The 13,565-nt window shown below is 42.1% G+C and overlaps 1 protein-coding gene across 1 annotated transcript in view; it reads left to right on the top strand.

Moving 5' to 3' along the window:
* Positions 1-1,574: 1,574 nt before the first annotated feature.
* The window catches only part of CLNK (cytokine dependent hematopoietic cell linker), a 197,940-nt gene continuing 185,949 nt past the window's right edge, over positions 1,575-13,565 (top strand). Inside the window, exon 1 of the mRNA XM_043906182.1 lies at positions 1,575-1,759. Within this exon, the coding sequence (XP_043762117.1) occupies positions 1,709-1,759 (51 nt within the window). The 5' untranslated portion in view covers positions 1,575-1,708. The remainder of the gene's footprint in view (positions 1,760-13,565) is intronic.

Raw genomic sequence — 13,565 nt, forward strand, 5'->3', positions numbered from 1 at the left:
AGCAAACTAAATGAACTGGTTATTGCTTTGAGCCCCTGATGCAGCAGAAGCTAATTGATATGGTGGATAGATTATGGAATCTCTCCAGGCTTCAGTTTTCACAGTTACAAAGGGGTTTAAACATATTTTCCTCACCTGATTATCAGGAAGATTTAGTAGGATAATGCCTGCAAATTGCTCAGGACAGTGCCTGGCATATGAGTAACACTTAACCAGTGCTTGGGCTTCCCAGGTGATGCTAGTGGTAATGAATCGGCATGCCAATGCCGAAGATGCAAGAGGCATGGGTTCGATCCCTGGGTTGGGAAGGTCGCCTGGAGTAAGAAATGGCACCTCGCACCTGTAATCTTGCCTGGAGAATTCCCTGGGCAGAGGAGCCTGGTGGGCTACAATCCATGGGCCCTCAAAGAGTTGGACATGACTGAGCATGATTCATTAATGCTTACCTTAGCATCACCTTTGGAGTGTACGGTAAGTCAAAACCAGAGTTGTGTATCTCTGAAAATATAAACTTCTATACCTTTGAGTATATTTTAAATAACGATGGGATTCAACATCATTTTATATAAAATAGCAATTTATATAAAACTAGAGTACCGAGTGGTGAGCACCAAGAGAACAGCAGGCACTTCACAAGGACTTGCTGTCCGTTTAAATGAACTAGGATTAAGGCAGAACAAAATTAAAATATACTGAGCAACTAATATGTTCCCCAAACTTTTCCCCATGCATTTATTGAACAAATGAGCATCATTCCATTCATTTCTTGGAATATCTCTAAAGTATAAACATTACTATTTCTCAATCATAGACAGGGAAACTGGTTGAGAAATAAACTGCAACTTGTCCAAGATCACATAACTAAATATTTAGTACAGCAAGAAAAAGACCAGACTCCACATTCTCTACATCATCCCTGAAGGATTTGGTCCATATGCCTTGCAGGGGGAAGAGGGGATGTCTCAGGAAGCCATCAGCAACATCATGTCACAGGACAAATCAGTGTTCCTGAGCTGTGTTCTTAGTCGTTCAGTCGTGTCTGACTCTGTGTGACCTCATGGACTGAAGCCAGCCAGGCCCCTCTGTCCCTGGGGATTCTCCAGGCAAGACTACTGGAGTGGGTGGCCATGCCCTCCTCCAGGGCATCTTGCCAATCCAGGGATAAAACCCACATCTCCACATTACAGGCAGATTCTTTTCCATCTGAGCCACCAGCGAAGCCCAAGAATACTGGAGTGGGTAGCCTATCCCTTCTCCAAGGGATCTTCCTGACCCAAGAATCGAACTGGGGTCTCCTGCATTGCAGGCAGATTCTTTACCAGCTGAGCTACTAGGGATGCCCAATCAGTGTTCCATGTGCATATAAACCCATATGCTTCCATGTTACTCAGCAGTGTTTCCAGATGTTCTGGTAATTTCAAAGTGCCACATGAGGACCTCATGTGTCTTTAAGGACACCCTTCGGGTTTGGAGACCTCAGCCTCCTATAGCTTCATTTATTGCACTGAACTTAAGAAGAGGAAGTCCCAGCCCTAGACAGGTCACACCACCCAAGCTCTGCGGCTGCGTTTCACAGGAAACCAAACCTAAACGGACCTAGGAGGAGGGTTCTGCTAAAGGACACTGCTGAACATTGAGAATATTGCAACCCCCTGCCTCCTGGATTACCCGCTCCTGGAGTTCTCCGTGATGCCCTCACGGACCCCTCATGCAAGGGACATCTCAGCACAAGGCTTTTGGCACTCCCGACACTGTTCAGGTAACCTTGTAGGCCAGCCTCATCTGAGTGGTCATCTCACTGTCATAGAGGATCATTAAGAGAGAGCTGACAGCAAGAATAAAAGGCTTTTTTTCTAACATGAATGCTGGGCCATCTATAAAGCATCGAAAGGGAGAAAAGAAACCAGCTCCCTTGATCAGTTTTTAAAGATCCCTTTCTTCTGCTGGAAGAAGGAATCGAGATACTGACCCACAAAAATTTAAAGACGAAATGTTTTCAATCTTCTCCTGACTGTTGGCAACTCAGATTTAAGTTCAGGAGGGTCACCAGCTTTCTTGACTGATGTTAATGGCAACAGCCACCTGGAAAGGCAGCCTCCATTCAAAGTAGGCCATTAAAAGTAAAAGTTAACTCCTGGAGCCTCTGTGGGTGGATATTTCTTAAATGTTCTAAATTGAAGTGGTTTTCTTTCTGTGTTGGGCTTGAGGAGTGTGGACTTTGCAATCATTCTCATCCTCTTCCCTCTCCAGGGGTAAGGAGCTCAAGACGGAGGGTGAAGTTGGAGCAAAACGCCCACCCTCGAGGGGTGCCAGGAGGCATCTCTTCTAGATGTCTCTTCTTCTTAGAGATAAACAAATGATAGAGTTAGAATGAGACAGGAAAGAGAATGTGTCATCAAAGTGTCTATACTTTAAAGGATACTGATGTAGCTGGACTTCATCAGTACTGATTTTACTAGGATGTACCCATGTTACTTGTCTAATTATCTCTCTTTATTGTGGTGTGTGTGCATGCTAAGTTGTTTCAGTCATGACCGACTCTTTGCAACCCTATGGGCCATAGCCCACTGGGCTCTTCTGTCCATGGGATTCTCCGGGTAAGAATACTGGACTGGGTTTCCATGCCCTCCTCCAGGGGATCTTTCCCACCCAGGCATCAAACCATCATCTCTTACATCTCTCCTGTACTGGCAGGTGGGTTCTTTACCAATGAAGAAAGAGGGGCTGGGAAGCCCCTCTACTATGGCATGGTTTCTCAATGCTGTTCCTTTGGATCCCCAAGGACCACCCAGACCACAGGGAACAGTTATGTCAAAAATTAGAAAGTCAGTTGTAGGTTAGAAATAGTTATCTCAAAAACTGAGAAGTCAGTTGTAGGTTAGGCTAACTGGAGGTCAGCAGAGAAAGAACAAATTTCAGAAATTATCCGATACACAAGATAAAATATGCCCTAGAGAAGCAAGAAGGCTAACTGGGGTTTATTTAACTCTTACCAACCAGTCTATGGCAATTCACTCCAGTATTCTTACCTGGAGAATCCCTTGGACAGAGGAGCCTGGTGGGCTACAGTCCATGGGGTCATAAAGAGTCAGACACAACTTAGCGACTAAATGAGCCAGTCTATATGCATTAACTTACTTAATCCTTACACCCAAACTTGAGAGTTAGATATTGGTTTGCCTGGTTTACAGATGAAGAACTTGAGTGGCCAAGTTTTTGCACCTGATTCTGGCTGATATGAAAGGTGGCCACTGTTTCTTTGCAGCTTCATAGAGCTCACCTTAAATCCATTCTTGAGTGGTTTTTGACACTAGCCCTCATTTTAATTAATTTATTTATTATTATTATTTTTGTCTCTACTGGGATTTTGTCTCTGTGCACGGGCTTTCTCTAGTTGCAGCAAGTGTGGCCGCTCTTCACTGCAGTGTGCAGGCTTCTCATCACGGGGGCTCCTCTTCTTGTGGAGGACAACCTCAGTGGGACTGCAGGCTCAGTAGTTGTGGCATACAGGCCTAGATGCTCCATGGCATGCGGAATCTTCCCAGACCAAGGACCAAACTCGTGTCCTTGGCATTGACAGGTAGATTCTTAATCACCTGGGAAGTCCTCAGCCTAACCCTCTTAATGGTGATGTTTCTTTTCTTTTCTCCAAGGAGCTCTTTCAGAGGATTTTATGAACAACTCCATTCTAAAACCAAAGATTATGGTTTTCTATACCACCTGGCCAACCCTGGCTTAATGCCCAGGAACCTGTCCCTAGCTCGCTTTGCCATAAGTCAAGTGCTCTCTTGAAAAGACTGTAGGATTTTACATCTGATTAAGTTGATCAGGATCCAAATTCCACAGCTTGACCAGAAATGCTACTTTATTCCCTCCAGTCCTACATCTTTATAATGGAGCAAGAGCACATCACTTGTGCTGACAATTCTTTTTAGCTTCAATAATATATTCATATTAAATAACATATGAGATATATTTAATATCAGGTTGGCCAAGAAGTTCATTTGAGTGTTTCTGTAAGATGTAACTGAAAAATCCAAACATTTTGTCTAACAATATTTGGTATGTGCTCAATAAATATTTTTTTGTTTTGTTTTTTCTCTCATTGGAAAAGACTCAGATGCTGGAAAAATTGAGGTCAGGAGAAGGAGAAGACCAAGGATAAGATGGTTAGATGGGATCATTGACTCAATGCACATGAGTTTGAGCAAACTCTGGGAGATAGTGAAGGACAGGGAAGCCTGGCATGTTGTAGTTCATGGGGTTGCAAAGAGTCGGACACGACTGAGCAACTAAGCAAGGACAACTAAGTATGTGTTCAATAAATGTTGCTTTTTTCTCCATTACTTTCCTTTCCTCACCCCACATCAGTTCTGGCCTTATGCTTAAAACATGCTTACAACCAGCATGAAATTTATTAATATAGAAAGTTTTATTAATATTTTATTTTAATAATCTCATTAGAGAATAGTAACATACCATAGTTGCATAGCCTCATAGAATCAACAGAGTCCTTGGGCATTTTTTTTTTAATTTAATGATCTTAACAACTTAATGAAGTAGGCAGGGCAATGTTAGACGTTGAAACTGAGGCTCGAAAAGTTGATGAGGATGGACAGTATGGTGATGCGGAAAAGCGGCTTTGAGATCAGTCAAAACTGATATGAATGTGGGGTGTGATTTAAATACGTGTTTGGGGGTAAGTGACTTAATCTCTCTGAGTTTTGGTTAGCTGTTGTTTGGATTATGTAGTTTGAAACGGTGTGGGTTAGTACACACTAGAGGTTGCTATGAGGATGAAAGTGAATGTATATGTTGTGTCTGACACAGAGGAGACATTCAGAAAACAGATAAATAGCAACTGTATAGTGTTGCTGCCACATCACAACAGGTAGCTGAGCTAGTGCTGGAAGTACCATTTTACAAATGCCATCACAAAAAGCAGTTAGGTTCACCCTGGTAGGCAAAAGCCAAGGTCCACCAAGATTTGAGTTCTGGACAGTTGCTCCAAGCTGTGCCTACCCTTCCTAGCATGACACAAATATTCAAAGGAGTTAAATTATTGAATACAAATAAGTGGTTAAATCTAAGTCAGATTTAATATTTTTAACAGATTAAACAAAACTTTCAGCAATTTGGGGAAGTAACTTACCAATAAGACTGAGAAACATCAGATTATATAAGTTATATAGGAGTGGCTTGATAAAAATGATCATGAAAATCAGAATTATGAGAAACAGTAATCATAGAAATTTTGCTATTTTTGTTACTTCTGTAGACAGAATACTTTGGGAATCATCACCATGTTTGTTCAAAATTAAGGTTAATCGGTTTAATTTTAATCATGTTCTCCAAATACCAATGAACAGAAAAATTGCCATTTGAGTGCCTGCTGTGTGCTGGGCAATGAATACTTACTGTTTTCCACTGTTTTAGTAGATAAACTAGCTCTCACTCTGTAAAAGAGGATACCAAGGTTCAGAGAGGCTCCATACATTGTCCATTTCACAGCAGAAAGAGGAGCCAGGTCTATTGAAATCCCAAGTTCCTGCTTTTTGCACTGCACGCCATCAGGGCACCACTGAAAGTATTCAGGGTCGCGATCATAACATCACTTTCCTTCCAACTAACTGGTAGCACTTTAGGACTCCCAGATATACCATTAGCAACAGTAAAATATGTGTGTGAATTTGTTTTTTTGTACTTCATTGGTGATGCTCACTGAAACATTGCTTCCCAAACATCTAAGCCTGGAAATTAGAATCCCACCAGTTTACATGGCTCTGTGAATAGCTATTTGCCCTTTGAAATAAGATGAGCCAAAATGTCTGGACATAACATGGAAATTCAGTAGCCATGTGTTTGAAGGCATAGCCCTTATTGTGATGTCTTCTCTGTTGAATTTAGCATGAGGTAAAGATGAAGGGTGGCCAGTAGTCAAGCCCAATATCTGAGAGAATTGAGCCTTTGCAGGGCACCCAAGGACCCACACTTCATCAAATCAGCAGATTCAGAAGACTAATTTTATGCAAGGCACTCTGAGTTAACAGGACTTGAGGGCATTGTCTCACTCTGGTATTCTGGCCCATACATTCATTTTCTGTGACTTTGTTAAAAGTGCGAAGCTTGTATTCAAGTTGTAAGTTCCCTCCCAGCAGGTAAATCTACACGAGATATCAAATAACTGTCAGGAGCTAGCTTGATGAGCACAGGGTCAGAGCTGTGTCATTACAATAGCTGGATTTGCCCAGCTACTGATGATCTAATGACTTGATAGGCACCTGGGAGCCAGTCTGTGCCCTCCCCCCCCACCCCAGGGCTACTTAGGAATATTCGTAGAACTGGGCAAGTCTAGGGACAAGCTGGGCAAGTCTAGGGATCTGCTGGCCAGCTCCATCTCTCTCTGGTCCCCTCCCAGAGAACACCTTCACACTCTGCCCATCCCAGACTCCTACGTCTGTTCCCAAGTTCTCCCTACTAAGCCACCCCATCCATCTTTTGAGAAATAGATAGGCTAGGTTTGAATTCAAACCTTCCCTTCCTAGCAGGATGATTTTAGACAAGTTATTTAACTTCTCAGAAACTTAGACTACTATTTACAAACTGGAATTGGCAATACCTAACTTCTGAATGTGTGGTGAGAAATGAGATGCAGTATGTAAAATTTATATGTTACAGTGTCTAACGAGTATGAAGTGCAATATAAATGAGAGTGGCTATATTATCATTTTTTGTTTGTTTGTTTTTGTTTATCTTCTTTTTTTCATTTATTTTTATTAGTTGGAGGCTAATTACAATATTGTAGTGGGTTTTGTCATACATTGACATGAATCAGCCATGGATTTACATGTATTCCCCATCCCGATCCCCCCTCCCACCTCCCTCTCTACCCAATCCCTCTGAGAGAACAGCATCGAAACATGTATATATTATCATTTTATATTCGGACAAACCATCATTAGAATCTTTGGGAGTTTGGGTCTCTTTCTAAGAATGTTGACCCAAAGAAGTCTTATTATAAGGTCATTTCTACAGAAAAGTAATCTCATCATTTTTGCGTTTATTTTAATCAGCCATTTATCAAAGCCTTAGTAGTATCTTCCAACTTCCCAAATGTACTTGCCCCCTGAAAACACAAAGGTTTAATGAAAAAATGGTGCCAATTCCTTTAGAATACTTTCCTTGTCAATTTCATATCCTCAGTACTCCTCATGGTACATAGAAATTGCTCAGGAGTTACCTGTTGAACTAGATTTGCCTAAACAACAGTTAATAGTTTACAAAATACTTTCACTTCCATGATCTCATTTGGTCTTTAGAATCATCCTCTGAGCAAAGAAGCATGAGGGCTTATATTCCTATTTTTTCAGACGAGAGATATAGAGGCTCAAGTTGCATAATTCACGGTACAATCTGACGTACCTGGACTTAGAGACTTGCCTTGCCCCTGGCTAGGGAAGTGATCCTAAATAGAAAAGGGGCTAAAGAAAACCTTAATTACATGGAGGAAGTCCAATTTAGGAGTTAAGTTCTAAATGCGCCTGAAGTCACAAATTAAGTGATGGTCTCATCTGAATCCATACTGTGCACGTGTTTGCTAAACAGATTGGGCTCAAGAGGACTCGTGCTGAACACAATGACAGAATGGCTCAATACTAAAAAATCTGGGTCACTCGGATTGTTGCCTTACAATGGCATCTAAATTACACAGGATGTCCTGCATAGGGTTCTGGCATTCAGTAAATAGTATCATCATCATTATCATTATTATTAATTTGTATTCCTCTTGAAAGTGAAAGGGAACATCACTCAGTCCTGTCCAACTCTTTGCAACCCCATAGACGGTAGCCTGCCAGGCTCCTCTGTCCAGGGAATTCTCCAGGCAAGAATACTTGAGTGGGTTGCCATTTCCTTCTCCAGGGGCTCTTCCCCACCCAGGGACTGAAGCCAGGTCTCCCACATTGCAGGTGGATTCTTCACTGCCTGAGCCGCCAGGGAATACGGGCTTTTCAGGCCTCTTCATGTATCTTTAGGTTTCCTTCAAACTTCTCAGAAGTCCTTATGGTGAAACAGGTCCTCAGAGATGACTATCATACAGCAGGTGTCTAACAAATGACTGCTTGCAGAATAACAGTGCTTTCACCATTGGACATGAAGCATCCGTGGGAGGTAGGCTGTCCTATATGTTCTGACTGACAGATAAATAGATAGGCCCATCCCTAAATCTCAGTTTATTTTCTTGTATCTTTCTTTTCCCCAAAATTTGCCTTTGGCTCTGCCCTAATGCATTAATCAGTCAGTGGAGAATTCATCACAGTTGGGAATATTCTGATTAATCTGGGCCTGGCAGTTGTTTAGTCACTAAGTTGTGTCAGGCTCTTTTGCAACCTCAAAGACTGTATCCCACCAGGCTCCTCTGTCCATGGGATTTTCCATGCCAGAATACTGGAGTGCATTGCCATTTCCTTCTACAGAGGGATCTTCCCAACCCAGGGATGGAATTTGTGTCTCCTGCATTGCAGGTAGATTGTTTATCACTGAGCCACCCAGGAATCCCAGGCCTGGCAGGACCTGCCCCCTGTCCGTGTGCTTCTAGCACCATCTCTGAGTGCCAAGTGAGAGAAGGAGCGGGCTCAACAAGTAATTTTGAAAAAATAAGAAAACACCACTGGGATGACCCAGAGGGATGGGATGGGGAGGGAAGTGGGAGGGGGGTTCAGGGTGGGGAACACATGTAAATCCATGGCTGATTCATGTCAATGTATGGCAAAATACTTTACAATATTGTGAAGTAATTAGCCTCCAACTAATAAACATAACTGGGAAAAAATAAATAAATAAATAAAAAGAAAAAGAAAACATGAAACTAGGCTCCTGATAATCTAATTTTATTTTGCTCTAGTTCCATTTTCTCTGGACAGTAAAATAATGTTAATGAGAAAAGAGCAGAAAGAGGAAGGGAGGAGGGAAAGGAGGAGGAAGTTAAGGAAGAAGGAAGGGAGGACAAAGGGGAGAAAGGAATACGTGAAAAGCAAAACGAGTGAATGAGGAGCAGAGAGGACAAAGAAGGAGGTCGTTTACTACAAAGTAAGGGAAAGGGGGACAGGCAAAAATCTTACTGATTTTGTTACTGGAAAAAAAAGGAACTTTTTTTGCAGAAGGGAAAAAGAGATGGTTTTTGAAAACCAAAAGCACTGAGTAATAAATCCCAAAACGATAGACTGCACCCAGTTCATTAAGGGTGTTTTCAAATCACTTAAAATAAAAAACGGATGCACATGAACATGGCCTAAAGATATTTAAGGGAAGTTACTTGTTATCAAGACAGTTGCAAAATCTTTTTTAAAAATATGTCCATACTTAATAGCAGAAAAACTAGGAAAGCAATCTCCCATATTCCTTTAAAAAAAAAAATCTATAATAGCAATACACTTGTCTTCAAATGCCTCCATTCATCGAAAATCCAATAAAATTAAAAGTTAAATTAAATTTAGCTGATTGTCCTGTCCAGGGCATAGAATTAGAAATCCAATCAGCATATATCTTTCTCTAACTATGTGTACCTTTAAAATGTAACTTTCTCATTTGTGATATGAAGATAGAGGAAAATTACATGTGGTCGGGACCAAATAAATGAATATCTACATCTGAGAAATCTTGATTTCAATGTTTGCTCAAAATGTGTGCACCACGCAAACACACACACACACACACACTTCCTGCCCCTCTTCACAAAATACACAAATGTCCACACGTCACACCCTCTTTCAACTCCAAATGACAGCCACCACTTTATGGATATTGGGTGTGATTGTGTAGGGAATCAGATGAAGGTTGCATTTATTTTATATTCATTTCTTTTCTTACTTTAATGAGAAAAAGCATCCACTTTTAATTTAGACCTGCTCCTCTAGCCTTGACCCAGTTTTGGTTGCAGTTCTACACCTTAGCTTTATGACTGATTCTAACATCCTCTTCAGCAATTCTTAGTTTGCTTCTGGTCATTTCCTATATCTATTTAAGTACCTCATCATTATTACAACTATGTTTCTTAAATTTTGCAATAAACAGAGGCTAGTATTTTTATAAGCTTCATCTTTGAGGAATAAGTGAAAAATACTTGAGAGCAAAAAAAAAAAAAAAAGTCCTTACTGCAAAAGCATTGTTTTCCCTTCATGAAATATTAATTTCAGATCAGGTTGAAATGCAGGAGAAATATTTATGATAAAAATGTCTCAGGTTGGTAGCATGGGTGAACTCCCAGTGGAGAACAAGAGTTCTCCTGGATAACAAGGAAATGTGATTTGTTACTTTACATGTTTCCAATTGTTTAAACTGCTTACTATACCATAAGGGTATTAATTATCTGGGGATTAAGATTCTCCCCCAAATTCCATCTATTTACAAAGCAATTCTTTCCTTCCTAACACATCCACTGAGACCCCAGGTGGGTTACAAGCTCAGAAGCAGCCTTTCTGGTTTTAATGCCCAAATTTAATGTACATTCTTTGGGAGGTCTTAAGCATGCTCCCAGTCTGTAGAATCTTGTTTCTTTTTTTTTTTATTTCCATTTATTTTTATTAGGTGGAGGCTAATTACTTTACAATATTGTAGTGGTTTTTGCCATACATTGACATGAATCAGCCATAGATTTACATGTATTCCCAGTTTTTTCCTGAAATATTGATGTGTTTTAACCATCAAATCCATTACCTTTACAAAATACTTTTCAACCTACGAAGTGAGCAAATCTTTGGGATCATCTCCAAAATGGTGGGATTATTGGCCCAAATGAATGACCAGGGTAGGAACCCCTTTACTCTCAGAACCCCAGTCAAGCCATGCACCTCTCTTGACATAGCCCTCTTCATACCTTGAGGGAGGTGAAAGAGACTTATAGGGAGGGTAGGTTAGGATGGAACAGCTATTTCTCAAACTGAGGTTCATTTTGGACTCCCAGGGCACCCCAGAAGCCTAGGGGTCTATAAACCCCAGGGGAACAATATTACTGAAATGAAAGCATAGATGCACATGGCAAAATAGATTAATGACGAGCATACTCCAGCCCTTTCTCTTAGGCTTTGGAGCCTGGTGTACATTCAGGCAATTCTAGCACTCGGCATGGCATTTTTGATTAACCCTGTATTGGCTTCTACCTCTTAATGCAGTTGGTATTTTCCCCTGTTGGAGAAACAAACAGACATCATGAAAAAGAAAAAAAAAAATCCTCTTCCTGTGGATTCCCAGAGGGCCCAGGATCCCTTCCTGCTCAGACCCTTCCCAACCTTGGGACCTTGGAGGCCGGGTGCAGTCTCTTGGTACAGGCAGGATGAGGCAGCATCCCCATGGCAGAACCAGCTCTGGACATGTTAGCACCATTTGTAATAAGCACCCTGCTGTGGCTGACAGATGGCACGGGAGCATCACTTCCCTTTCAGCAAGAGCCACGCTTTGGCTTTATTTCTGTGGCTAACTGGAAAAAGAAACTGAAATCAATGCCTCAGTTCCTATAGAAAATGAATGCACAAAACGTGATAAAAATTTCCCCATTTCTGGGGTCTTGCAGCCTCTCAAGGTGTCCGAATGAAGGCAAGTATCTAATGATGTTATTTTATCTCAGATCACCTCCAGATCCTGGAGATTCCTGGAGAAAGACCTGCAGGCCTGGGGGGTGGCAGTAGGGGGTGTGGGAAAAGGTTCCTCAGCCTGGAGACCCTTCCCCACTCCCATTATCATGTCCCAAGTAGTGGTCAGGGTTATTTCTAAGGAACATTATAGGGGTCTTGGGAAGAAGCTCCTGACCTATAGGGAGCTGGTGGATCCCCTCTGGGTATGCCTCCACTGTATCCCACTAGCTCCTTATGTTCCTCTATTATTTATAGGTATACATCTTTAACCTCACTCCCTTACAGTTATTTATGGCACTATGGAGAACAGTATGGTGGTTTCCTAAAAAGTAAAAAGAAAACAACCACATAGCCCAGAAGCAATTTCACTACTGAGCATATACCCTCACAAAACCATAATTCAAAATGACACACGCATGCCAATGTTAACTGCAGCACTAGTCACAGTAGTCAGGACAATGAAGCAACCTGAATGTCCATCAACAGATGAATGAAAAAAGAAGACATGGCATTTATACAAAATGGAATATTACTCAGCCATTAAAAAGGAACAAACCTGGGTCATCGGTAGAGATGTGGATGGACATAGAGACTGCCATATAGAGTGAAGTCAGAAAGAGAAAAACAAATAATGTATATTAATGCACGTATGTGGAACCTAGAAGCATAATACAATAAGCCTGTTTGCAAGGAAGGGATAGAGACACAGACATAGAAAACAGACGTGGACGCGGGTGGGAGGAAGGAAGGATGAGTTGGGAGATTGGGGTTGACCCAGGCACACCACAATGGGCAAAGCTGGTACCTAGTGGGACCCTGTTATTATAGCCCAGGAGGCTCAGCTCAGTGCTCTGTGATGACCTAGAGGGGTGGGTGGAAGGGAGGACCAAGAGGGAGGACGTGTATGTACACAGAGCTGATTCACTTCATTGTGCGGCAGAAACCGGCACAATATTGTAAAGTAACTACACCTCAATAAAGCAATAATAAAAAATAAAGTGAAGCACTGTGGAAAAAGCAGACAAATGCTATGAGGGCAGAGCCTTGTTCTGTGGTGTCTAATCCCTAGTATCTCGACCATGTCCAGCACTTAGCAGACCTCAGTAAATGTTTGCTGAATACATGGATAAAATTCTGAGGAGAGCATGGCAACCCACTCCAGTGTTCTTGCCTGGAGAAGCCCCATGGACAGAGGAGCCTGGCGGGCTACAGCCCATGGGGTCGCAAAGAGTCGGACACGACTAAGCGACTAAAGCATATCACAGTCAGGTGGACTTTGATTTTACTTACTCTTTGCCTACAGACAAGATCTGACCAAGAAGCTGCGGCCTGGCGGCCTTTACCACTCTGATGTGTGTCGTAAATGTTGAGATAGAAGCAGATTTCCTTTCAACATTTCACTGAAAATTAACTCAGAAATAACTCTAAACATTTGGAGGGTTTTTGCTGAGTGGTGAGTCCCTGAGTTTCCCTTTAGGGTGAGTTTAGGACTGCTAGGGGGGGACTTCCCTTGTGGCTCAGAGGTAAAGAATCTGCCTACAATGCAGGAGATCCAGGTTTGATCTCTGGGTCAGGGAAGATCCCCTGGAGGAGGGCATGGCAACCCACTCCAGTGTTCTTGCCTGGAGAATCCCATGGGCAGAGGAGCTTGGTGGGCTACAGTCCATGGGGTTGTAAAGAGTTAGGCACGGCTGAAGTGACTGAGCACGCACGCAGGACCGCTAGGAGAATCAAGTGTGGTTATTGTACTTTCTGTAAGAGGGAGAAGTATTAATGAGTGGTGGGTGCTGAGCAGACGGAAACGAGTGGGCTGAGGTTCTTATATACACTTCCTCTGCCTCACTGCCCGGTAACATGCCTGGGGCATTTACAAAATACCAATATCTGGACTCCAGTCCGGTAGAGCTGACTCAGAATTTTGGAGGCATCAATATATTG

Source organism: Cervus elaphus, chromosome 6 (genome assembly GCF_910594005.1).
Source record: "Cervus elaphus chromosome 6, mCerEla1.1, whole genome shotgun sequence".
NCBI lineage: Eukaryota > Metazoa > Chordata > Mammalia > Artiodactyla > Cervidae > Cervus > Cervus elaphus.